The sequence below is a fragment of the Ambystoma mexicanum genome, chromosome 3p (genome assembly GCF_040938575.1).
Source record: "Ambystoma mexicanum isolate Mex_15411 chromosome 3p, UKY_AmexF1_1, whole genome shotgun sequence".
NCBI lineage: Eukaryota > Metazoa > Chordata > Amphibia > Caudata > Ambystomatidae > Ambystoma > Ambystoma mexicanum.
Window position 1 is genome coordinate 719,874,333 of NC_090925.1, and position 27,689 is coordinate 719,902,021.

Below are 27,689 nucleotides of genomic sequence, written 5' to 3' on the forward strand. Positions count from 1 at the left end.
TTTATTTCTTTCGGGGGGATGTTCCAGGTTTGTGCGGCTAAGAGTGGAGTGGAGGGACTGAGATGTTAAAGTGAATAAAGAGTGATCAGAGGGAGATGGGTGAAATGAGTCTCAAACTTTGGCATGGTTTTAAGAATCCTCAAAGGACAACTCAGAGAAACATTTCTTGAAACCTGCCTTTGATGAGGGACACATGTCAAACATTGATGTTTATTAGTGTTTCACAAGCATGACTGCTTTGACAAAGATGAAAGAACAGACACCAAAGTAGGACCGGTTATAAACCCTTAATTTGAAAGCAGCTTCTACTTCCGCCACCCCCTATGTTTTGTACTGCTTACTATTCTATTTAATTATTTGCATCTATTGGAGGTCCATTGCTGGACAACATGGGCATACTAAAAAGTAATAACCCGCACCTTCCACTAGATGTTGACCTATGCATAGTGTGTGAATCTAAGCAGATACAAGCATCAGAAATACGATTACGGTGAGTAATGTATTCCATATGGTTTGTGGTTAAATGCTCAGATTAAGCTGCTAACTACATGCTAGATGTCATGAACAGCTTTATAGCACATTGATCAAAATAAAGTGCAAATAGAGGATTCGTCTTCCTGTTTGAAAATGCACACAGCTGTGTAAATCTTAAAATGTAAATAAATAAAAGTGCAGTCTTTGGCAGTAACTCACGCTGTCGGCACCTTGCGCCTGTTTCCAGCCTGTTTCCAGCCTGTTTCCAGCCTGTTTCCAGCCTGTTTCCAGCCTGTTTCCAGCCTGTTTCCAGCCTGTTTCCAGCCTGTTTCCAGCCTGTTTCCAGCCTGTTTCCAGCCTGTTTCCAGCCTGTTTCCAGCCTGTTTCCAGCCTGTTTCCAGCCTGTTTCCAGCCTGTTTCCAGCCTGTTTCCAGCCTGTTTCCAGCCTGTTTCCAGCCTGTTTCCAGCCTGTTTCCAGCCTGTTTCCAGCCTGTACTAATTGAGTGGGAGGACCCATTTATAAACTGCCTTTGGCCGCGGAGTTGCTGCAGAGTTGCAGTTTTTGGTAGTCTCTGGCAGCTATGGCGGCTGTGACGACGAAGAAATGCCTCGTACAGGAAGATGATCATTTCTTATGCAGCTCACGGCTCTGAGATGAGGAGTCTGATACGCGAGACCAGCGGAGCCCTTTGCCTGCCTTAATTCCATCCATCTCATCCATGTTGTAACAAGACTTGGCTGCCGCACACACAGATGTCGGAGGAAGACGTGGAGGAAGGTAGACAATCACTGAGTACACAACACGATCTGGAGTGCCCTCTTAGCCCTATTCTGCCCCCCTGCTTAGGACCAAGTTTTTCCACGGAGCTAACAAACTCTGTGCCCCTAACGCCAATGGGCTCCCCCACCGAACATTATGGTAAGCGGCACCCGAGTGAGAGCCGTATAGTAGTAGAGTCTGCACGGGCCCCCGAGATCAAATCGTGTGACTGGTTTTATCCACCTGTAAAGCCTGCCACTCTGGGTCCCGAGCACGAGCATGTAGGGGTTACCTCAGATAACCTCTGCGGTTTTCAAGCTGACTTAGCACAACAAGTGCAGGATCAGCATACCAAAGCATTTTCACCTGGGAAATCTGCTGTGACATGTAGGGGCTTTAAGGGCACCAATGTCATAACTCCAAAATGTGATCAATCTGTCCCGACACTTGATGCTGCCTCCAGTCCTACCATGGCTTTCCTATGGGCAACACGGACCACGCTGCTGCCCGCCCCATGACAAACTGAGTGACGGGCCCAACTTGGACTAACCCATTCCTCCAAGTTCAAATTGAAATCCACAAAACTACAGAAACAGAAGATCTGGTTAGCCTTCACAGCGATCCAAACTCTTCTCAAATCTTGCATATGGAAGCCAACGATTCAGTGATCATAAAGCGTAAGTGGCGGAGCTGAGCACAAACTTTGAGAAATCCACCTCTTGCATCACGTCGCTGGGAACGAAATCCAACGCCAGCCATAGCAACTCGGATGAACTGGCCGAGAACAAAAAGTCACTGCCACTTTGTAAAGTGGTAGGCAAACAAAAACAAAGGCCCAAACAACCTGGTAGTGAGGTAACATCTGTAAAGGTTGGGGAAAAACCGACCAAGAATGCTGAGAAGGCAAAAACTTTAAACACGCCGAAAAAAAGTTTTGCCTGATCATTGCAAAACTGCTTTAAAGTCAACTAATAAATTGCGCATTTACAGGAAAATAACTCTTATCAGACCTCCTTTCACCAGCTCACTGGTGGATTTTTTTCATAAACTGGGCAAAGCAACCCAAGATCCCACCAACAAACTCTCAAGAGCCCAGGTTGTATCCCTGGCATGTTAAGGGATGAGCTGGGGCCAAACAGAGGTACGTGAAGCAACAACACCAAGAAGATGTCATTTTGACAGACTGCCGATACCAAAATCGATTTCCCCCCCAACTGAAAGACCTTGTACAAATATGGTGCCACTAATTATATGCATGTCGATCGGTGAACCCACCAAAGCATTAGAACTCTCGAATCAAAAGAGGGACATCACGCTGTAATAACGAAGAGCTAACTATGTCAAACCATGACACAGAAAGGATTGGTATGTGTTCTGCGTCGACTGAACGCTTAGACACCCCAACTGCGAATGGAGGCCCGCTAACGAAATCACCACCACAAGATCTGGCTAACCTAAATAAAGATGCAAGATCCCAGCAGTTACCCCTGGCAAACCATCACACCTTGCCTTTAGTTCCACAAATTTCCATTCTTTCGCCTCCTCGAAACAGAAGATTAAGTGAAATTCCCCAAACCAACGGAAAGGAAACACCTAACAAAAAAACAGATTTGTTTGCAATAATGTCGGCTGTCGCAATCGCCCTAGCTCCCTTCAGCAAGCTCTGAGGCGCTTAATGACACCCTAAAGGACCATACCACAATAATCGCCTTGATGCACTCAATGCAAGAAGTAGGAAGAGAGACTTTGGCACTATAACCTCTTGAGTAGCGAATACACAAAATGGAACATCTCGTTCTGTGACAGTATTAGAGGACAAATTGCAAATCGCATCCGATACCCAAACTATAGAGGTGCAAAATTCACCTACGCCAACCATTAACTTGGATGAAACAAAGTGCATGGCCTCCACGTTAACATCACAAGACAAAAACAAATCTTCACAGTGGTTGAAGAAGCAAATGGACCCTCCTACACAAGAATGCTCGTCATCGAGACAACCTACAGAGCTCAACATCGACAAACCTCAAACTAATCATAAGAAGGTCTCAAACAGATGCATAGTTTTGGAGGTTAATGACCAACCATTAAACTTGAGACCTTCAAACAAAGCCAATTATACAAAAGACAGCTCTGCCGAGTAATAACCATCTAAAAAATGTAGGCCTATAACTCAACATGAGGCCTTCAAAACATGAACATAAACCAAAAAGAAAAAGGTACAATGACAGAATTTGCTGCACATTGTTGTGAGGGTTAGTAGCAGAATCTGTGCATTTTCATGTAGTACTCAGTAATAGTTATACAGAGTTATAGGCCTACATATTTTAGATGTTTGTCTAATATTAATTAAAGCCTTTTTCTACGGATTCATCCTTATTCTGTGAGCTCTCCTTTTGCTAGTATTTGTTAAACCTAGCTTTTGCTGCTTTCCACCGCTAGCTGCAATGCTCCCTGATCAGGGGTTGTTTTTTACTCTTTTCCACTGTGCTAACCCACCCTCCAGAGTCAGGCCCCCCTTCAACAAAAAAGAAGGTACCCCTTGCCCCACTTATATCCTGACCCAAGTTGAAGACAGCAACTGTGGTACCGGTTTAAGACTAAGCTCGGGGTCAATCACTAAAATAACAAAGCTGTATTCGGAAAACGACGATCCGGGAAGCAGTGCCTGGGGAATGTGGGGGGTCGATTACCAACCACTACTGATTACATATAATTTAAAAAGGAATACCTTAAATCATATCCCAAAGCAGAATGCTCATGTGTACAATCCACTGGTGGTTGAGAAGAGGAGAGCTTTATGCCGAATCAATCATTGGGCGAAAAAGATTAACTCCAAAGAAAACGTGGCAAAAGCTAAGTTAGCACTAAAGGCCTATAAAAACTGGCTAATAACTTACTGGTTGAAACTGTATTGGGAAGATTTTGAATCAATGCTCAGACTGGTTAGCGAAAGAAAACCCAGAGAATTTCGGTCACTAATAAAATCTACATCACAGAAAACCAGCGACTCTCTTCAAAACAACGTGGGTGAGCAAAGATGGGTTGAATATTTCACTGAGCTCTTCTTAAGACCAGCAAGGGTTAATAACACCACACAAGTAACATCATAGACACTGGAAAATCCCATATGATGTGGCACAATCATAAACAAAATCACGAAGCTCAATGTTGGCCCCGACGGCATCGCCATTGCTGATCTCAAAGCTCACCCAGAAGAATGGGCTCATTTCATTCATGAGGTGTTCAATAATTGCGTTCAAACAAAGTCAATACCACTCTCTTGGAAGACCTCAAATGTAATTCCAATCTTCAAAAAGGGCAATGGAGACAACCCAAACAACTATCGTCCTATTGCCCTACTGGACGTCTTTGGTAAGGTCTTCGGGTCAATAGCCCTTGATGAATTCCAACTATGGGCAAACAAGTCAAAGTGCTCAGATAAGTTACAGGTGGGTTTCGCTAAAAGTATGGGAAGAACAGCAAATCTTTTATTATTTAGTACACTAAAGGCTAAGATAAAGTAGGGAATCCCACAAGTCTTTGTAGCCTTTGTCGACCTTGTCCAGGCTTTTAAACAGGTCGATTGAGAAAAATTATGGTATAAACTGGAAGCTTGGAAATACCCAAACTCAGACCTCAAGGAGAGTTTGACTAAACCATGCAGGCCTGGTATCGGAGAAGATCTGAAGGCAAGGAGTAAAGCCGGGCTGTCCACTTGAGCCAGCCCTTTTCAACTCTTATTTGGGTGATTTCCAGTACTCGAACAACAAATCAGATCCTTTCCTCCAACAATAGGAAACGAGAAAGTGTCACGTCTCCTATATGCGGACGATATAATCTTGCTAGACCAGACGGTCCTAGGTCTTCAACACCAATTAATGAATCTGTCTGATTACATAAAGGAGAACAACTTGGAGTTCAATAAAGATAAAACAAGAATCATGTCCTTTGAAAGAACATCTAAGAAAACGGAGAAACTACAATGGCATCTGGATGGTGTGTACCTCGAAAAAGTCAAACATTTCAAATACTTGGGTGTCCTATTGAATAACAGTCCATTGGAAACATTAATGCAGACCTCCCTTCTCATAAAGACAAAAACTAGCGTGCTAAACAAAGGCAGTTGACGGGAATCAGTATTCATCTATTCAGATTCATAAAATTTTACAAAGCAAAGGTTATCCCATCACTGTCATATGGAGCAGAGGCGATGCCTGGCATTCCTGTAAAAATGTGCCTATTTCTGGCGGATAGTACTTGGATTACCAGCATCATCCCCAGTAGCATCAATCTGTTGAGAATTGAGTCTGGTTTCTTTGAAGGTGACGATCGACCGCAATGGTGTGATGCTATATAGGAAGACTTTACTTCCCAGTCGCCCCAAAACTTTGGCGATCCATAGAGAAACCACGAATGGACAAAACACAATGGTGAGAAACTGGTCCACAAGAAACAAAGCCCTCCTATTAGAGATCGGAAGTACAGAAAAGGAACTTATACAAAATCCAATGAAAGTCAAAGGAAAAATAGAAGAAATGGACTGAATACTAACACTCGAAACAGCTTCAAAATATAAATTGACATCAAACCATCCCATAAACTTATAAGGGTAAATCAATTACCGAGCTACCTGGAAATAATTCCCGAACCGAGGCTTACGAAATACTTTTTTTGAGAACTCAACTAAACCTCTTGAGGACCAACGAAATCTTGGCCATCGGAGGAAAATCGAGCACAAATAAATGTTGTTACTGCAATTAAACTGATCAAGTGGAATCAGCCTGGCGACAACCGAATTGAGAAACACCTACCAGGGCTGCCACATAACTAACCTACAGCTCTACGACGAGGAGGATTGGTGGTGCCGTTTGAGTGGAGAAAAGACTTCTTGGGTGATTGCTGTGTCACTCTTCTTTCAAACATTGATCTTCAACCGGTAAACGAGATGGGAAATGGTGCGAACAACTCAAGGTAACACGGGGAAGAGGACAATTCTGATAGACGACTTAGATCTTGGATTCTTGGTTTATTCTTCCTGTTCTCATGTTTTTGCATTCCTCCATCTCTTTTCTGCTTTTGCTTCTGTTTTTGGAATTTCTTTATCTTGGTTGTTCCTTTCTCCCCTTTCCTTGCTTTTCCTCGTTTTCTAATCAAAACTGTTTCCGTTTTGGCTCCACTTTGGTTTCTCTCCCACTTCCGCTTGGAACACCTGGGAACGGACTGAGGGTTGTTTGTTTGTAGCAAACTTCTTGTTATAAACTGCCTTGTAAAAATTGTAAACCAGTTAAATCAAGTAATTAAAAAAAGGAATAAAAATGTATATATGTAATAGATCTAACTATATTGTCTCATTCTATATCAATATTTAAAATATATAAATATAAATCTCCAAAGCTCAATATATCGCCCATCCCTAGGTTGTCTTTTATAGTTTCTCATACTTTGTATCTAAGGAACTGGGGGTTATATGCATACACCATCAAATATACCAATGCCCTCCAGGGCAAAGCAATGGTGTGAAGAAATGGAAATCGGGGATCTCCAGATGTGAACGGGCAGGTGAACAGTGATCGAACAGGAGCCCCGACATGGGAATCATCATTGGCTAGTGCGACATTGGATTACTTCTTTGTGGACTAAAGAACGCTTTCTAGGGTAGTGTCGCTTGCCATCCTTGAAACAGTAAAGAGCGGTCACAATCCACTGATATTGACCTGCAGAAGATCTAGTACAGCACTGTCCAAACAGGAAGTCGGATCACACTGGCCTCAGTCTGTAACCTTGGAATAGAACAGAGGACGGCTTCATAGTAAATCTAAAACAATACCAACATTGACTGATGCCCTGCGGGAGTGGTAGCCTAGTCCAGCGGGCTGCCTGGACAACGAAGTATGCCTCTCGATGTTCAGAGAAGGGCCAGGAAAATATGCCAAGCCTCTAGTTAAACCTAAGCACTAGTATGTTAGAACTATGGCAAAACGCAAGATTCAACTAAGGAAAGACCTCAAAGCCTTGTCCTATTTACCAGCTGTTCTTCGGTTCAAGGATTCCAAAAAAATGAAACACAAATTTCGAAACTGGGCAGCTTCTCACATAGCAATTCTATATCAGAGGGACTCGAAACCATGCTACAGGATGCCCTGTCGAACAATGACAAGAATTTATGGGCACTTTTGAAAGGAAGAAGCTAGCGGAGACCTACATCTTAACCCCATACATGAGTCTGGATGGATTGCCCACTTTGAGGCGCTATTCACTGAAAGATCTAGTAGTGATCTCTCGCCTTTTGCAGGCTGCATCGGGCCAGTGGGATATTGTTCTAGATAGAACAGAGATTAATATTATAAAAGCCAGTACAGCTCAAGCCCCCGGCCTGGACCGAATGACTAACTCCCTGCTAAAACTGGTTCCGGATTTATGGACGGATTTCTGCATGAGGCTTTTTGAACAAATTCTATCCCAGGGAAGGCTCCTAACCAAAGACCCCCAACCCCCCCGGCCCCTCATGGAAAAATGTGAATGTCCAGATCTTAGAGAGGCATTAGGCTCAACCCTAAGACCTATAGGCCTATCGCCCTCTTGGATATTTTAGGTAAAATATTTGCGGGAGTACTCCTAAAACATCTAAAGGAATGGATTAAAACCTCAAAATCCTTTGACCAGAGACACACAGGATTTGCTAGTGGCACAGATTGTTGATTAAATTTGTTAATACTTAGCTTGCTTAAAGCAAAAACACTAAAAGCAAAAGGGTGCTTGTATGTTGCCTGTGTAGACATATAGGTGGTGTTTGACTCTATTGACAGAGAGCTCCTATGGTCCAAATTAAGGAACAGGGGTTGTCCATAAGCTCGGGTGACGGCTATAAAAGATCTCTACATGGAAACAACTCTACAAGTCAGACTTAATAACGATGGGAGTTTGACAAAAATCAAAACCACTAAGGGTATCAAACAGGGCACCAATACTGTATTATTCTTTCATCAGTGATGTGGCAAATGTACTAGACCCCCCCCTTAGATCTTGTCCTCCAAGAATCAATACTGAATCAGCCGGATGGTTACGCTACGCGGACGATATAGTTTTGATTGATAAGACTCCTTTGGGCCTACAAAAGAAATTGGATGCATTGGAAGCATACGTTAGCCTAAAAAAAAATAAATGCAGATAGAACAGAAATCCTCCTAATTCAAAATCACGGAGCGAGAGAAAAAAAGACCTTTCAAATGGAGGCTGGTATCTTGCTCACTAATTCCAACAAATTCCATCAAATACTTGAGGATCATGGTTAGTGCCAGCAGAACTGAGTTGGCATGGATTGCAAACCTATCTTTGAAAATCGACCAACTGATAACTCAGGCTCTAGTGATAAATAGAACATTTGGAAAATGTTCTCTACCTGTAATTCGATTCTACAACCAGAAAGTGGTGACCACCTTGACATACGGTGGCAAAGTTGGATTGGGCATAGCCTGGGAAACTTGGTGGGGGTTTGGGGGGGGGGGACCTGAGGGCAGATTTTGGAGAAGACTTTTAAGGCTACCAAAATCTATACCCGTAGCTATTTTAAGAGGCGAGTTGGGATTAATTTCTTTGTACGCTAGAATTATTTGGAAATCCCTTTTGGTCTTTGGTAAACTGAACTCCTGGAACTGTCCACCACAATACGACATCAGGAAAAGGGGCGATGGTATATCAGAGTGGTCCTTGAGTGGTTTGCCAACTGTCAGGAAACACTGGATCAACTTGGGCGATCTGTTAAAATTTTATCAGAAAATCTGCTAAAGATCAAAAGATTGCTATGGCCGCTGACTGTTTCAAAACGTAGGAAAAGAGACCATCCTCAAAAAAATCATAACGTTTCAAGAACTCTGAATAATCAGCTAAATGTAGTACCCCTATATTTGATGAAACATCCTTCTCCTGACTTTCCAGATACCTACTTAAGATTCCACCTCAACATCCTCCATACAAGGGCCTTGTTATCCCGATATGGAAGAAGTGCGAAGGGCAAGAGTTGTCGATTTTGTAACAATCAAGAGGAAACTCTGCAGCACCTGACATTGTATTGCCCAGAACTCCGAACGGAAAGAACTTTAATCCTTTATAAAAGACTGAATACCAGCACAGGTACTGACCCCGAGCTGTGGTGGGGAAAATGATATGGGGGGAACTTCCCAATCTGCAGTCAGGTGTATGGTAACCTTCTTGGAGAGAATATTGAATCCCAAAACTAGTGACTCAAAGTGCCAAAGGTCACAACTGGATAAATCCTGAGCATTTACTTTTTTTTTTTTTATTAAAAATGTTTCAGTTTAAATGTAAACTTTTCATTTTATCTTATCAGTTATGTTTTAAAACTTCATTTTAGTCAATTCATGTTTGCAATTCTATCAATGGTCTTCTTCCAAAAATGAAAGATTATGTAAGTCATTTGTTTCTCCGCCCCTGCCAATATCCAGGCCCATCTTTGGTCAGCACTCAACGTCTTTTGTATTGACTCAAAATAAGATCTGCATATAGTTCTTTATTTACTGAGGGCGGGGCATGTCATCATAAGGTGATACAGACTTTCTGTCTCGTCCTGATTTTTGCATATCCGACAAAACATTTCTTTATTCACTAGCTGTTTAGTTCTTACAAGTCTTTCTCTAGTGGGTAGTAGATTAAGCTGGAATTTCAAAAAAAACATTCTTATTTCTTTGTCCAGAAATATCACCAGGTACGGTGGGAGGACGTTGATCGGTCTAATTTCAGCTTTACTTGCTATATTTTCTTTGTATCGAATTATACATTCATTGGTTCTTATCCAATCTTGGTACATTAATCGTTCTTTGCATGTTGGGGCCTCATTTGTAGCATTTCTTCTGTTATCTCTTCATTTCCTAATGTTCTTAGTATTTGTTTAGACAGGGCCCTAGCGTTTATTGCATTGTGCTTTGCTTTGAAAATTTCTAACGCCGGGATGGATTGTTCCCCAGTTATTTTCCGATACAGATCAAATTTTTTCCAAAGTGCCACCGATGCCAGTGATTGCACTGCAATTTCTGCTCGGATACGGGTTATCGGGAACGATTTGGGCAGCCTCATTATTTTCCGCCAAAACGTTGCTTCCAAAATTGGCCATATCTTGTCCGACAGATTAATCAGTGTTTCACTTCCATATGTCAGAATAGGGATAACTTTACTCCTATAAAAAGCAATGATCGGTTGGTACGAAAATTTGCCATATTTTTCGTGGAGTATATATCCCTGTCTCGCCAGGGCCATTGCTTTTTTTTTAATCTGTATCTCCCATTCTTTTTCTTCCATTGTTTGACTAATCAATATGCCCAGATATTTGTTACCGTGTCAATAATGGAGGAGTTAATGGATATCATTAGTTTTTTTTCATTTGGTTTCGCTTTCATTATAGTCAGGATTTTGGTTTTTGCTATATTTTCAATTCATTTCTTTCCATATAGTCTACCAACATTCGGAGACTCTCTTGTAAACCTTTCGGTGTTTTATCCAATAATATGATGTCATCCGCGTACATCATTATTGGTATCTTTATTGAGTTAATTTTCGGTGGAAATATTCTGTCCGAAATCATTTCACATGGGAGATCTGATGTGAATAAATTGAAGAGTGTGGCTGCCAATGGACACTCTTGTTTCAAACCATTCCAGGTTTCAATGTACGCGGTCATATGCCCCTCCTCAGTTAGCCTTACTCGTATTTTTGTTGAAGAATAGAGCAACTTTATTGGTTGTATTATATGGGGGGGCAATTCCACTTAACCAGTTTGTTCCATAGCAGTTGGCGATTCACGCAATCAAACGCAAGATGTAAGTCTACTAATGCTATCCACAGCTGTTGCTTAGACCACATTGCTTCATGTTTTAAGAGATTCAGCAGAAATAGGTTGATGTTCGTACCAACTGCGCCAACAAAGCCCGTTTGTCGAGTAGCAATGCGTTTGTTTTCTGATGCCCAAGCCGTTAGTGACAGTAGAATAGTAGCGAAAATTTTGCCCAATGGGTCTAATAATGCAATGGGCCTATAGTTTGTTGGGTTCTCTTTATCTCCTTGCTTAAAGATAGGGATCAGAACCGCTAGTTTCCAGGTTGCAGGAATTTGATGTAATTGGTTAATCAGTTTAATGATTTGTAATAACATGTCCGCCCATATCTCTGGATCAGCTTTGATTGTGGCGTTTGTCAGGCCATCCGGGCCGGGAGCTCTTGATTTATTCAATTTCAAGATTATCTGTAGGATTTGTTCTCTGGTAGTGGTAATTGCCCATTTATTCATTTTCTGTTGGGTTTCGGCTTCAGGGGTGTCCTTCTTATATACAGCGGAAAGGTGTTCTATCCAACGTGTTTTAGTCACATTTTGTATCCTTCGATGTTGGACACCTTGTGTGGGATTTAACAGGTTCCATAAATCACGCGTATTGCGATTATTCAGGCTTGCTAGCATTTGCTCTGAATCTTGTTGCAACATTTGACTTTTGTGGGATTTTAACCAATGCTGGTATTTAAGTTTAGCAATATTAATTGTAGCATATGATTCTTTCGTTCTTTGCTTTCTTAGTTCTCTACATAATTTTCGTAGTTCTCTTTTTTTTCGTTGCAATCATAGGGTCGTATGTATGGATACGAGGCAAGTGTTTTTTCTGCTCTTTTTGGGGTCGATAATGTGGCTCAAATAGCCATCCATAATTTATTTTCTCATCGTCTTTTTTCCCTGTTTCCCTAAATTTCTGGTTTATTCCCACAATGTCGTTGGTTTTCAATCTTAGTCTTGTAGTTTTCGCGTTAAGTTCCATCTCAGGCAGAGTGAATAGCTCTTTGTCTAAGTTTTGCCTTTGCCATGTCATTGATATCATGCGATGATCACTGTTGTTATTCTTTGTGATCTCTATTTTTGTCACTGCATTCTCAATGTTCTCAGAGGTGTATATGTAGTCTAGAGCTGCTTCCGATGTGCCTTGTGACCACGTTGGAATAAGTTGTCGATCCGCATTCTGATAGCTACCCATCAGCTTCAGATTTCTTGTTTTCATTTCTTTCATCCACGCGTTCGCTCTCGAGGATAGATCGTTCTTTTCTTTGTAATTTCCAATTTTACCAAAAATATGTTTCTTAATCTGCTTAGAATCACATGCTGTGCATAGGTCCGACATGCAGTGGTCACTGCGGAGTATTGCATTTTGTTTTTCGTAGTCGAAAAGGGGACGTCGACAAGGCGTGTCTGTAACACTATCTCTATAGTGACGTGCGTTGTACCCATAATCCCTCACGCGTCTAGGTCCCTCAGATTGTTTTTTTCCGCCCAGCTTCTGGTCGCCTTACGCGGAGCTCCTAGAGAGACATTGCAAATACTTACTATCGGACCTCGGTCCTTAATTATACTTATTATATTGTTAAAGATCCCTCCCCTCGACGTTAGCTGTGAAGCTGTTTCTCCGCCGAGCAAGTTTTCGACGGAGGGGAAGAGACGGAGGAGATCCTTCGGCGCTGCCGAACACGTGGCCTGGCCTCGCCAGCCAACATACAGTAGGGAGAGTGGGGGTTCGAACTTTTATCTTCTCTTTGAGAATGTCTTTCTTTCTCCCCTATCTTTCCCTTGGGGTTGTTATCACCAGTTATTATTGCCTCAGCTATGGAGAGGACACCTTTTAAGTTTTGCCCACGCTGTAGGGGCAAATACACTTGGAAGGACAAACACAAGCTCTGTAATCGTTGCTTGCCCCTCGATCATAAGGAGGACAGCTGTGCGGCCTGTAAGCTCTTGAAACCAAGAACTCTTAAACGCAAAGTTTAGAGGTGGGCGGACTACGCTATGTCGAAGTCAGTTTCCCCACCCGCCGTCGCTGTTAGAGAAAGTGACGAGGAGGGTGATAACTCGACGTCCGTTACGGAAGTCATTAATCCCCAGAAGGAGCACTCGCGCTCCTCGACGTCCGTCCCCGGCCCCGACGGGCTCGGCTCACGCCCTGCTCATGGGGATGAACACCCCGGCGACAGGGACGCACACAGACCCCATAGGCCTAAGCACACAACCCACGGCTCTTCTTCGTCGAAGACGAAGGATCTATCAGCGCCGAAGGGGACGCAGGGCACTCCGGCGTCTACCTCAGACCGTAAGGGTCTCAAGCCCCACCCGCAAACGCAGCCGCGACCAGCGATTGGGCTTTCATCAAACACGGGCGCTACCCCAAAATCATCCGACGTAACGCTCCATAGAGCGGCCGTCGAGGAACAACGCGTAACGCAGGCAACGTCGACACCAGAGTCCTCTATTGACAAACTCGTTGTCGAGAGCCTGGTGAGAATTGTTTCCGAAGACACACGTAAGCGGACGACAAAACAAACATCGAATACCACACAAAAAGCTATAGAAACGCAGAAAGAGCATAAGAGTAGCCAGGAACTGCCCCTTTCATCTAAGGGCACTTCGGAACTACCGGAGGGCTTTTCAGATGGCGACGGAAACCTTTCTTGGACGACGTGGGAGCGTTCTAAGCGTTTTGAAGCTGAAAACACCGATTTCGCCCCTCTAGACTATTCAGGGGTCCCCCATGAGATCCTTGAGAGACTCCATTCTTGTATGGAGAAAATGGAAAGGTTTTTGGAAAACCAAAACCCACCCACACCCAAAAGACTAAGAGAATGGCCCCAGGATGACCCTAGGGTCAAAATTCCTAGGCTGTTTCCCCCTTCTACAGACGTATATGACCTCACGGAAGAGGAGCAATACCTCCAGGAGGAGGATGAGTGTTTGGGTGGAGAGGAAGAACATGAGGAAGAGGGGTTTGAAGAAGATCCTTACACTAGTGCAGGAGCTTTCGAAGAAGATACAGCTACCTCGCAGCCTTGGCAATCCCCATCAGTGCACTCAGACCCTGATGTCTTTCACCCTTCTCCTCCCAAGGATTCACCTATTGGAAACACCTCTCCCATAGATGACCAACCTTCACTTAATTCACTATTGCGCAAGGCAGCAGCGCATTTTGAAATAGACACAGGGGAGACTCTTCCTGACATAGACTTTGTAGAGAAAGTTATTAAAGAAAAAGGCCCTGTTAGTCTATTCCGCTCCTGGCTTCTATAAAGAGAAGAATAACTCCTTCCCTTTCCAATCCTGCCTTAGTCAGAGGGGTCAACCCTCGGATAGAAAAGCTCTTCAGCCCTTCGCCCTCTGACCCGTTGTACATCAGAGGCCATTCTATTCCGGACTCCCTCGTAGTTACTAATACAAGGAAAAGAGCAGGGGTACCACTATCCACTAGTGAGGCACCACCTGACAAAGAGGGCAAAAAGCTCTACGCACTTGAGAAGAGAATCACGACGTCCGCCGCCTTTTCAACTAGGATTGCAAATAACAATTCCCTACTAGCTAGCTACGCAGATGCACAGTGGAGCAAGCTGCGCAGCGAAGCAGAGGACGCACCAGAACCCCTGCGTTCACGCCTGTTAGCTACAATCTCAGAGGGAACTCTTGTAAACCAGGGCATCGTAAAGAACTCCTTGGATGCCGCAGAGACGGCTGGCCGTTCCCTGGTTCAGGCAACACTTCTCAAACGCCATGTCTGGCTGCGCAATTCGGGATTTAAGCCGGAAACCCAGGCTTCCCTGATAAATAAGCCCATAGAAGAAACACATCTGTTTGGGAAAGCAGTTGATGAGGCCCTAGAACATGCGAAGAAAGAGTTTGATACCATCAAAACTCTTTACCAAATTTCTAGGCCCCCTAACAGACGCGGCTATGGCAATAGACGCTCCTTTCGTGGCCAACGCCAGCAGCAAAACCAACAGCAATTTTACTCTGCTACCAACTGGCCCTCTAACCAGGGTAACAACACCCAGTTTAGTCAAAGAGGCCAACGCCGTGGCAGGGGAAGAGGTCGCGGCTCCAGCCCCAAAGGTTCCACGCCCAATACCAACAAATGACCCGAAGATTCGGGTCCCCTTCCATGCATCACCGGTCGGGGGCCGGCTAACATCGTTCCTTTCAGCATGGGAGGGAATATCGTCAGACCGCAGGGTATTATCCACCATAGCCCACGGATACTGCATCGAATTCAACGGTTCCCCGAAGTACAGACCCCCACGGAACCGACGCATGACACCGGAACACCTCACCATTCTTCTACAAGAAGTAGAAGAGCTACTGAAAAAAGAAGCTATAGAGGCTGTCCCCCCTATCTCAGGTAACAGAAGGTATTTATTCAGTGTACTTCCTTGTACCCAAAAAGGACTTAACCATGCGCCCTGTATTAGATCTGCGCCCAGCGAACAAGTTTGTCAAACCCCAAAAGTTTCGTATGGTGACCTTGCAGGAAGTAATCCCACTGTTATCACAGGGGGATTACATGACAACACTGGACATGAAAGATGCATACTTTCATATTTTAATGTTGCCAGCGCACAGAAAATACCTCAGGTTCAAGACAGAGAACAAACACTACCAGTTCAGAGTACTACCCTTCGGGATAGCATCTGCACCAAGGGTATTCACGAAGGTACTGGCAGTGGCAGCGGCCCACCTGCGCAGGTTATCCATCCCGGTATACCCTTACCTCGACGACTGGCTCATAACAGGGGATTCTTACGAAACATGCTTCTCCAATACCCAAAAGACTTGTAGACCTTTTGTTCCAACTGGGCTTCTCCATCAACGAAAAGAAGTCCAGCTTAGACCCCAGCCAAATCAAACAATTCCTAGGGGCTCTAATTCGAACAAAGGGCGGCCTCGTCTTCCCCTCCAACGAGAGGGTCCAAAACATGCTGTTTCAGATCCCCGCATTATGTGGCAGGTCGAGAGGTGACGGTACGCAAAGCAATGCGCCTGCTAGGAATGGTGGCGTCATGTATTTATTTGGTACCTCACGCGCGCCTGCGCCCAATGCAAGAGGGGCTCAACAGCCAGTGGTGTCAGGCCAGCGGACAATGGCACGATCTAGTGGTGGTCTCGCAGGCCTTGGTTCTCTCGCTACGGTGGTGGACAAAAGAAAACCTGTTATTAGGGAAAACTTTTGCCACACCCGCAGTGGAAGCCACTCTAACCACAGACGCATCCCTTACAGGATGGGGGGCTCACCTATCCCATCACACTGCTCACGGAGCGTGGACTCCGAGCTTAGCATCCAAGCATATAAACCTGCTGGAACTACTAGCGGTGTTCAAAGCACTGAAAGCCTTTCAGGAACACCTACAAGGAAAGACAGTGATGGTCCTCACAGACAGCACCACAGCCATGTACTACCTCAACAAGCAAGGGTGCACTGTCCAAGCTGTCCCAGAACATCTGGAAGTGGGCTCTCAAACACATGTTCCTACTATCACAACATGTACCAGGGGAACTCAATCTGCTAGCAGACGAACTCAGCAGAGACTTCCCCCTCCCCGTAGAGTACGAATGGCGGTTACAAGAAGACATCGTCTTCGACGTCTTCACACAGTGGGGTTTCCCAGAAATAGACCTGTTCGCAACTCTGGAAAACTCTCAATGCCAAGATTACGCCTCCAGGTACCCCCAGAACCAGTCCAAGGGCAACGGTCTATCGATTCCATGGTCAGGGAAATTTGTTTACGCTTTTCCCCCCGACTCCCCTTCTCAACAAGATAGTGCACAAGATGCACCAGGAACAAGTTACCATGATACTGGTGGCCCCTATGTGGGCCCGACAGCCATGGTTCGCTCACTTGTTGGAGATGTCTCTATCTCCTCCAGTGAAACTGCCCTGCCCGTACAACATGCTGTCACAAGACAGGGGCAGGACACTGCACCCATGCCCTCAGACCATGAACTTAGCAGCCTGGCTCCTGAGGTCATAGAATTTGGACATTTACAACTTCCACAGAGGTGCATGGACATCCTCAGAGAGGAAAGCCTTACACTCGTCACTGCTATTCTAGCAAATGGAAAAGATTTGTCATCTGGTGTAGAGGGAAGAGTATCAACCCCGTTGACTGCTCTCCCACACAAATTATTCTGTACCTGACCCATTTACTGGACTCGGGTCTAGTATTCAATTCTATTAAAGTACACCTGGCAGCGCTTTCTGCTTACACCACTTCACAACTCCGTATCGTGGTGGAAGATCCCAGTAATCAAAGCCTTCATGGAAGGGGTAAGAGAATACACCCTCTAATAGCAAACCCAGCTCCCGGCTGGGATCTAAATGTGGTACTCACCAGGCTCATGGGGTCACCCTTTGAACCCATGCACAAGGCAACTCTTAAAGATCTCACTCTTAAGACTGCTTTCCTAATAGCTATTACCTCCATTAGGAGAGTAAGTGAACTACAGGCCCTTTTGGTTTTAGACCCCTTTGTAACAGTTCACAAGGATAAAGTGGTTCTACGCACACACCCAAGGTTCGCACCGAAATTCATCTCCAAATTCATCTCCAAATTCCATGTCAACCAGTCTATAGAACTACCATTGTTCTTTCAAAATCCTTCAAATCTAGGAGAAAAAAGCCTGTATACACTTGATGTGCGCAGAGCTGTCATGTTTTACATGGAAAGAACTAGTCCACTGAGAAAGACTAATCAGTTCTTTGTCTCGGTGGCAGCAGGAAGAGAAGGAGATGGAGTTTCAAAATCCACTATATCTAGATGGATTGTACAATGCATCACTCTCTGTTTCTCTGTTTCACTCTGTTTCTCTCTTGCTAAGAGAGAACTACCCTTCAAGCCAAGAGCACACTCTACTCGAGGCACTGGGGCATCCATAGCATCCATTGCAAATGTTCCCCTTGAGTCCATCTGCAAAGCGGCAACCTGGAGTTCTGTACACACCTTTACAAAACAATACTGTCTAGATGCCCACTCTAGATCTGATTCCCAGGTGGGACAAGCAGTATTAAGACATCTTTTCTCTACTGTTCCTTCTCACAACCCACCTCCAACTCCGGGTACTGCTCGCTAGTCTATGCACAGCATGTGATTCTAAGCAGATTAACAAACATCAGAAGACAATGCATTACTTACCGTAAAAGCATTTCTGATGGTTGTATCTGCTTAGATTCGCATGCGCCCACCCTTCCTCCCCGCTCGGATTGAAGGAACATAGACATCCTTTTCTATATCTTTTCTCTACTCACTCACGTCTAGAAGGCTCCCTCAGGGCAGAAAAATACAATCTGAGGGATCTCGACGCGTGAGGGATTATGGGTACAACGCACGTCACTATAGGGATAGTATTACAGACACGCCTTGTCGACGTCCCCTTTTCGACTACGAAAAACAAAATGCAATACTCTGCAGTGACCACTGGATGTCGGACCTATGCACAGCATGTGAATCTAAGCAGATACAACCATCAGAAATGCTTTTACGGTAAGTAATGCATTGTCATATTTAAGTCTCCACATATTATGTCAATTGATGGAAACTTTGTGACCAATTTATCAAGCGCTGTTAAGAATGCATCAAGATAAGCCGGTACGTCAGTCGCTATGGGGTTCCAGTACATATTAAATATGACCATCCAGCGTGACTGGTTGCAGGCGGGTTTGTATTGTTGTCGTACCACCACATATTGGATCCATGGGTTCAGATTTGTTGCTTCAACCGGCGTCCAATAGGAGTTAATTTTTATCGTTATCTGCCCTGACGACGGTCTTCCCTTTTGTTGTGTGATGGCTGGATTAGTAAAAATATTGTATCCTTCGCACGTGGGAGGGTGCGACAACCAAGTCTCTTGGAGACAGATTATGTGCGCTTGTTGTAGTTTAGGATGGGTTTGGTGGAATAAATGATCATGACCTCTGGTGTTCCATGAGGTCAGTAGGGTCTGTGCTCTCTGTTGCTCCACTCGTTGTTATGAGGACACAGATAAGCTACTTTCATTCTCTTTTGATTGAAATGTATATTCTCTTCTGATATATCTAGAAGTAGAAAATCGTTGATTAGTTTGATTTTCATCTTCCCCGCTATCTGACATGTCTGTTGATGATGCATCATTGATTGTTGGTAAAGCAAAGTATGTATCTGCTTTTTCATATTTTCGACTAAAAGGCCTCAGATCGTTTTTATTGTACTTCGTGGCATCAGACCTTGGTCTTTTGTTCGTCTCCTTCGTTTTGATACATTTGAAGCCAATATGTTGTAATTGCGTGTCGGCTTGCAGGATTTCTTGCATAGTTGTTTGAGTCATAAGCTGTATTTCAACTGTATCAAGTTTCTGATCATCAATGAATTTGACTAGGGCTAAGTCTTTCGTATTGATGTGCTTCAGTTCTGGAATGGCCTGGAGAACACGTAGAGTATTAGTGCGGTTTAGTATCACCGCAGGCTTTGCTGGTCGTATATGTGTCATTGTAATTACATATTTCTCTTGTCGTTTTAAGGGATCGACAAATATGGGTGTTTTTAACAAAGGGTAAGCAAAACTCTTGTCGTCATAAGTCAACTGCCAGTGGGTGCCTAGTGTCGATTCATTTAATTGTTCTCTTAATAGTTTCTGGTCAGCAGGACGACATTTTTTTTTCTTTTTTCCTTTGTTTTTGATTTTTCCATAGTATGTAAACTTTCAAAATCTTCACCCGATATGTCACTACAAGTAAGTTCTAGACGGCGGTTAGCCGTCGAGTTGGAATTAGGGTATTGATCTAAGAGGATCATGTCTTTGATGTTCTGTTCTTGGCTTATAGATGAAATGTCTATGGAGTTGTAAGTGGATAGATCTAGTAGCTCAACTTCATCTTTTGCCTCCTCTTGTTGTAATTCTCTTCGTGTCAATGGAGGCATCTGTCTTTTTTGTTTGACTTTTTCTTTGGGTCTTACCCTGTATGGTTTGGTTATCTAAATTCTGCATATGGGTTTGCGGTATAAGTTGTCCTTCCTGGGGCGTGGGTATGGTCAAATTTCTTAAGAACGCATGGGATCCTGTTTGTCGTTTCTTGTTTTTCCCTGCTTTATAGACCTTTCCTTTTATATTTCTTCTGCCATCCGGCTTCAGGAACATGTCGAAGGGTAAGGGCTCTGATCTTTGAACAGGTAGTATTTCAGTTATGGAATGATTTATCTCTCGCCGAGGTGATATCTTGGCATTTGTATTCTCTAAATGTACTTCTTGTTGTGTCTGTACATATTGTTCTATTCTCCTCTGCAGGCCACATAGTTCTGTTAATTTTGCCATTATCTTTGTCATCTCATTCATAAGTAACATGATTGCAGAGTACCCTTGTATTCTTTCCATTCGATCTGCACTGGCAATTTCGGCCAGTCTATTTTGCCATGCATAGCTTGTCTCAGCTTCGGTGTTCAGACGATGTTGTATTTGGCAGATGAAATTCTCAATATGAATCTGCTTAGTATGCATCAGCGCGATCAAAGTGGCTTGGTCTTTTATTGCATCGACGTTTGACTCATACAATTTTAGGAACGGAATCAGTGACTGTGATGTTGTTAAAATAAAGAGAATTTGTAGTTACATTATTGTAGTTGGTAGACGGGCCATATTCAGGGTCTTTGTCTGTTGTTCTGCCATTCTATCATCAGGTGGATCGAGGTCTGTAAGTGGTTGCTGTTCTACCTTTAATGGCCGCTGTCTGTCCTTTGTTACCTCATGTGACTTATCATGACATTCTAAAGGCTTGTCTTTCCATGGAAAGAACGAGTGCTCCTCTGTCTGTTTTTGCACCGGGTTTGATGTATGACATGTTCTTTTCATCGTTGCATTTTTGTAATTTGGGTCTTGTTCAGCTGATAAGTCATGTAATGTCATTATTAAATTAGTCCATGTCCATTGACAGGCACGCTGCTCTGAAAGGTTTTTGTGGGTCAATTTCCTGTGTATGGGAGGTATTTCCCATATTTTTCTCCTGTACTTGAACCCATAGTGCTCTTGCACGGGCTGCCTTCGCTTTCCTTTGTGTTGAAATTTCGTTTTAGGACAGCTGTGTTAGATGTTTCTCAGTTGTGTCATGGTTTCTCATTCCATTGAAGGATTCCAAGCGGGCCTCTACTCTAGATTTTGCTTTCTCATCTTGAGGAAGCGGCTGCAGATCTTGATCCTGCTTTGACAAAGCAGCAGGAGTACGCCATTGCGCAACGACGCCACCAGGGGGCAGTGTCGGCAGAGCATCCACGCTCAGGAGATCGTTCGGCACAGGGGTCTGAGCTTCACTGCTCGGGGGGGGGGGGCGACGCCACGGCACCCGGACGCCGTCAGGCCCTCGCGTCCCCACGGCCCCTCACCTCCCCTCCTCCCCAACAGGGAGCCCAGCGGCCAAGGCGGGTCGAGCAGCCACCGCCCCCATCCTCCACCGCTCTCCCCGCCGGACCCCCGCGTGGCCCACGACCCGTCCCCCGCCTCGGCAGCCCGGGCCACGGCAGGCCCGTCGAGCACCGCAGCCAGGCGGGTGGACCCATGGCAGCAGCCAGGTAGGGGCGCACTCGGACGGGGGGTCGCTGGCACTGCGCCGGGGACGGGGGGAGCGATGTCAGTTCTAGTCCACTGTTGGCTGGGAGTTGAGGTATTTGTGTTATCTGCCACATGCCTACTATGTGGGGGTGGATCAAAAACTGCAATGGTGGCATTCAGGTTTCTTACCTTTTTTTTCTCCCGCCGTCATGTCAACATTGCTCTTCATACGTTGTATTTGTTGGCTCGAGTTTTGTCCTTTAGATATTGTGGCAAAGGCTTGGGAGATAGATGGTTGATTCTTACTGAGAGGTAAGACCAGGTGCATATTCATTTCTGTTTTCCCTCTCAATCGTGTTCTGGGCCTGGGTGCGATAGGTGACATGGGTGACATCTTCAATTCGCCACCATTTTCCTTCTTACTCATGATGTTGAGCAGGGAGCACAGGTAGTGCCTCTATCCAGTGAGCTATCAGTGCTCAAGCACGCGTGAATGGGCACTTCTGACACAGTGCACGTTCAGGAAACAATGGGCCAGCAAAGGTCGCAGGGTCGCCCCAAGAGCCCAAAGACTCTAAGACTCTGCGACCTGACTCCGCGGCCGCTCCGCGGTGAGTGGGAGCTTTTAGCTTCCTGTCCCTCTCCGAAGAAACAAGGTAGAAAGAGGACTGGATCTGAATCAGCAGTGAAAATCTTCTGAGTCTCTCTCCCTAAGACTCTGCGACCTGACTCCGCATTCATTATTCTCAAGGTCCATTTGCAAAGGGGACACTGTGGTGGCAATGAAAACTTGATAATTTGATGACTATAACTCGCTTGGTCGTCCATCTGGTTACTGTTCTCCTTTCCTTCTTTGATTTCTTTCTTCTTGGACTTTATCTGAGAGACTGACTGCCTGCAAGGGCTAACCTTGGTGGAGAATGGACCTCCTGTGCTCTTGTTTTTTCTTCGGTCCTGTTGTACCTTTTCTTTTAACTAGATGATAATGGAGGAACAAAAAAGTTTTTGTATTAAAACTAAATGTTTAATAAAAATGCGGGATATATGTATTTAGATGTAAGTAACTTTATTTCCCTCATCCTGGTGACTAATTCAATCCTATTCTATAACCACTCTTTTCCATATAGGCCTCCATTCATGCATTCTGGATCAGTGGTCATCCTGTAAAAAAGGATGGTGATTAGAGCAAGCAAGAGGTGCATGAGGGGAGTTGAAGGCTGTGAGTTTCTCCACATTTGCCACGGATTATTCCTGTTCTACTTACTAGTATTTAGGAAAGGGTTAACTGCACTAGGAGTACAGAAGTCACTGTGCTGGATTTCTTTACTAAGGTCTTCAATTTGCATGTGCATTCTATTGCGGACTTCATGAATTGTTTCTATCTGACGAACTTAGATATCCTGCTTGCAACTGACCAGAGAAAACTTGGAGCATATTTTTAAAACTGTTAATGTACTCGTATTACGTGTGATCTTAGTCTCTGGTTATCCATTTGGAATGCTGTTTCTCATTTTCTTCTCAACTGATCAACAATGCACTTTTCTGAAGTTGACCAAAAGGCAGTTTATTAGTAAATGCAAACACTATGAATACCTTACATTGTTTTCAAATATGCGAAAGTAGAAAATGTGGTTATTGCAAATATCATTTGTTTACTAGTCCATCCCGCCTTTGAGTCATTAATACCTTCATGCTGCCTTAGTCTGCGTGTTTGACGTGTATAATGAGCATTTTCATGTATTTAGGTCTTTGTCATGACTGCTGTGCTACTATCCTCCAGTATCTGGTTGTGGCCCTAGTCTGAAGGCACACACTATAAGCTCAGTCTCCACATACAGCACTGACTGCAGAGTTTTTTTTGTGCCTGGGGAAACACTTTATAAAACAAATTATATGGAAGTATGCTTGATTTTTAATTTGGCGTTTTTATGACTACACTGCTTTGAGGTCTCTATTTGCACTCAATGATTGTCCCTGCTTTGAAATTTGTCCTCGGTGGAAAATGTTTTAAAATGCATGTTTTAGAAGTGTTTGCACACCAGAACTACTGTTTGATACTAAATTCCCTTATTCTTAAAACTTTTTTTGTTTCCGTTTAGAATCCTCTGAATTCACCTTTTGTTGCTCCTGGGTTTGGCATTTCTCTACCATCTTCTACTGGCGAAGGTAGAGGTCAGTCCAATGGTGTCCCTGAGAGCAAACCAATTGGATTTACATTTGGGAGCAGCACGATGCAAGAGCCTTTGCAGGAGACTGATGTTTCCAAGAACTTATTCTTTCAGTGTATGTCGCAGACTCTCCCTACAAGTAACTATTTCACAGCCATATCCGAGTCACTCATTGATGAGCCCTCCAGCCAGGATATCTTCAAGCAGAGCACTGATACCTTTGGTTCTAACATTTGCAAACCAAAAGCCTTTCTAGCATCTGAGGCTGTACCGAAGTTGCAGGCTGCAGTTCTTGGGGAAAAGAAAGAATCTATGCCAAAACTCACACCTGCCTTTTCTGGCGCTATCGTGACTAAACGCCCTCCTGAAAAGCATGAAAATCTTTTCTTACAACCACCGAAGCTATCGCGGGAGGAGCCGTCCAACCCTTTTTTGGCATTTAGTGACAAAGTGGAGCCCAGCCCTTTCAGTAGCTTTGCTTCTGCTGGATCCTCTGCCAGCAACCCAGTAATCGGACCCAGAATATCAAACTCCTGGCCTGATACTCATAGCTCTGATGAATCTAGTGCACTAAGCAAGAAAAATCTCTTCCTCCAGACTGAGTCAGTCAAAGTTTTTTCTACATGTCCTGTTACTTCTGTATCAGAATCTGTTCAAAGCCAGTCCATCTTGGACAATGGCCGCTCCCGTTCACCAATGCCTATTGAGATGCCTACACTCTGCTCCAGTCCAACTGAGGATAAGCCAGATATTTGCTCCGGACAGCAGGACAATCCTTTATTGAGAACCTTCACTGCACTCTCAAGCCGGCTCCCACCGAGCATCCATGGCACTGCAGCTGACCTCTGCAGGGAGAACCGAGGCCCCTTTGATGCAGCCAACAGGTTTACTTTGGATGATCGAAGTAGGACATCCAAACAGGACTCTGACTCCAGCACCAATAGTGATCTGAGTGACCTTAGCGATTCCGAGGAGCAGTTGCAAGCCAAGTTGGGTTTCAGAGGGATTCCAGAACACCTAGTGCGAAGGATGGGGCCCCATGCAGAGAGAAATGTGGCCTTGTTACTGGGAAAAGTGAAAGGGAAGCAGGCCAACAAGGGCAGACCCAGAACCACTCCACTAAAAGGTAAGAGTCAATTCCAGGGTGAGAGTAAAAAGGAAGGTGACCTAATCATTACTGCTTGTCTTCAGTGTCGGTCAGTGTTTGTTGTTGCATTCTGTTTGCGGCAACATTTGTTTGCTAGTGGATTGAGTGGTGCTTTCTTTGAGTAAGCCATATTTTGGAAAGAAGCTTTTAAGAAGGGATGCCACTTTTAAACGTACTCCTACCACCTTAAGCATGACCTTGACTTTTAAATATCAACCTGACATTTATATTGCCTGACTCAGAGTCCATCAGTTCTATGAACATTTCCTACACCACGCTGATCTGGGATTCTCCACAAACACTTCTTTTAAGGATCTTTCCTCTCTCCACCTGTTTGGCCATCCAATTGGCCACCAACATATTCCTCATTTCATTAAACAAGGCATCATATTTTAGTTAAGTAACTAGTTTTAGAAAATTGGTTACAGTTCATAATTTATTAAATACTTAAAGAATCATGCAGTCCAAGGTGCAAATAAGACATCAGTAGACACATTGGGCCTGATTTACAGAACAGTTTGGAAGAATCACATTAATAGACTACTCGGTGAATCAGGCCCGTAATAGAGTAATAAACAATTGCGCACGTTAAACTATATGAATTGGAAGCCCATAGAGAAGAGCATTTTCCAGTAGTAGAAATACCTTGTTGTATAGTAGGCAATTGTGTTATTAGCAATATACACTAAAGTAAGAGTCCTGCAGGCCACAAATAAACTGTACAAACCCCAAACAAGGAAAAACAAGAATACTGACTGGGAAAAAGTTTATTAAATGCACTGGTGTCATGTGCTTTTCCATGAAGGCATTGTGTACAGAGGCCATTTTGTCTCTGTTCAGTGATATTGTGGCAAGGGGCATTGCAAATCGTTTACGGCTGCTGATGTTCCATAGAGGGGTGAGGGCTATGATTTGTTGCCACTCGGGCACTTAACCCAAGGGTGAATGCACAGAAGATTATCACAAGATGGCATTTGGGGACCAATGTGGTTCGCTGATATTCCATGAAATATATATTAAGCACCACAGAAATAAATAAATAATTTAAGTAATTGATAATGTTATGCGGTGTTTATAACAAATGAAAAAATAACGACTGTGTTGTTGATATTTTCATTCTTTTATTGAAATGCACTATCCAACACTTTCCCCACGTATTCTAGAACTGGAGTTAGCATATAAAATTACACCACTCCTAAAACTTGTTGGGCAGGGTGTTTGGTGCATTTAATTAAAATAATGACAATATCGACAACACTGTGATCATTGTTTCCTTTGTTGTAAACACATGTAACCATTGATATATCATGCAATGCCGATGTGCAAACAATGTCTCAGTTTAAACGCGTGACTGCAACCCTCCTTTAGTAACTTAAATAATGAGTGAATATTGTTCACTTGGGGTACTGCATGCCAAGTAGTATATTAACTTAAACGTTACCTATCCTTCTTCCTTAATGTCAAATCTCTTATCAAAGGAAAATTACAAGTTATGCACAACTGCTCATTTATTTGTAAAGTTGGCATCAGTGTGAACCCCTCTTTATGCTCCCTTGGCCCTCTACATGGGAATTTTCACCCAGAATTTTGACCTGCAGTCTTCAGACTCTTGTGGTCCTGTTTTTTGCCTTAGAGTTTTTCTTCAACAGTTCATGGTTTCCAAACAATAGCTCTCCATCTATTGACTTATTAATGAGTATCCAGTTTTAACCCGGTATGTCTATGCCAAGAGTATTTCTTTAGGACTCCTGCACTTGCCAATTGTCGTATCTCTGGGGTCAAGGCTATTTTTAATATCTGCAATTGCGATCCAGCAGTGTAACCTTGCCTAAATTGGGTGATTGTAAAATACAGAGGGCCTCATTATAAGTGTCGCGGTAAGGCAACACCAGCACCGGTCGTGCTACCGGCGCTGTTGTTACCTCACTGCAACATTACGAGTTTGCTCGTGGGTGCTGCTCTGGATGCCTGGTCAGACCAGATGTGCATAGCGGCACCCGCTAGCAGAACAGGATGTAGCAACGGTCCCGTTATTAACAGGACTCTTACCACCATCCTCCCCATTCCCATTGAGCCCTATGGGGGCTTAAATGGGAATGGGGACCTACCGGGTCCGGGTCCCGCGAATTGGAATTACCGGGCCCGCAAAGGTCGGAATGGCCCGTTAAACTCGGGTCTGGGTCCCACAAAATTGGAATTGTGTGTAGCCATGGCTACCTCCAACTCGTAATGAGGCCCACGGGCTATGCTATGCTGACGACATTTCACTGAGAGACTGCACTCCAAGGGGCCTTCAAAAGCAGCTGGACCTACTAAGCACATACCCAAATATAAACTGTTAAAAAAATAACATCTTTAAGACCAAGGTTATGGTATTTAGGCCAATCTGCTCTAATACCAAAGGAAACTGCTCTAGGTTTATTAGCAAAGAAAGAGTTGAGCTTGTACAGGACTTGGCAGTTATGTGGACCATAATTTAATCTGGCACAGAACGTTCCGCATTGTACCGATAAAAGCTAGAGAAACTGGACTCATTCATGTCTTTGCCTACAGACAAAGGATATTATATTAAAGGAATCCTGAGAATATACGTAGCTATGGTTATCCGCATTAGAGACTATGGTGCTGAAATTTGGCCCATGAAATTAAGACATGAGCTAGGAATGATTGAACGTGCCTGTTAAAAAGCTCTGAGGCTTCCTAAAAATACACAAATTGAATACATATATACTTGGTATAATATACGCTACTGAATGAACGAACGCTATCT

General features: G+C 44.0%; 1 protein-coding gene across 1 annotated transcript in view; it reads left to right on the forward strand.

The window, feature by feature from the left end:
• KDM3B (lysine demethylase 3B) overlaps positions 1-27,689 on the forward strand; it is a 2,029,046-nt gene that overhangs the window by 819,670 nt on the left and 1,181,687 nt on the right. The window contains exon 8 of the mRNA XM_069651588.1: positions 23,704-24,898. Within this exon, the coding sequence (XP_069507689.1) occupies positions 23,704-24,898 (1,195 nt within the window). The remainder of the gene's footprint in view (positions 1-23,703; positions 24,899-27,689) is intronic.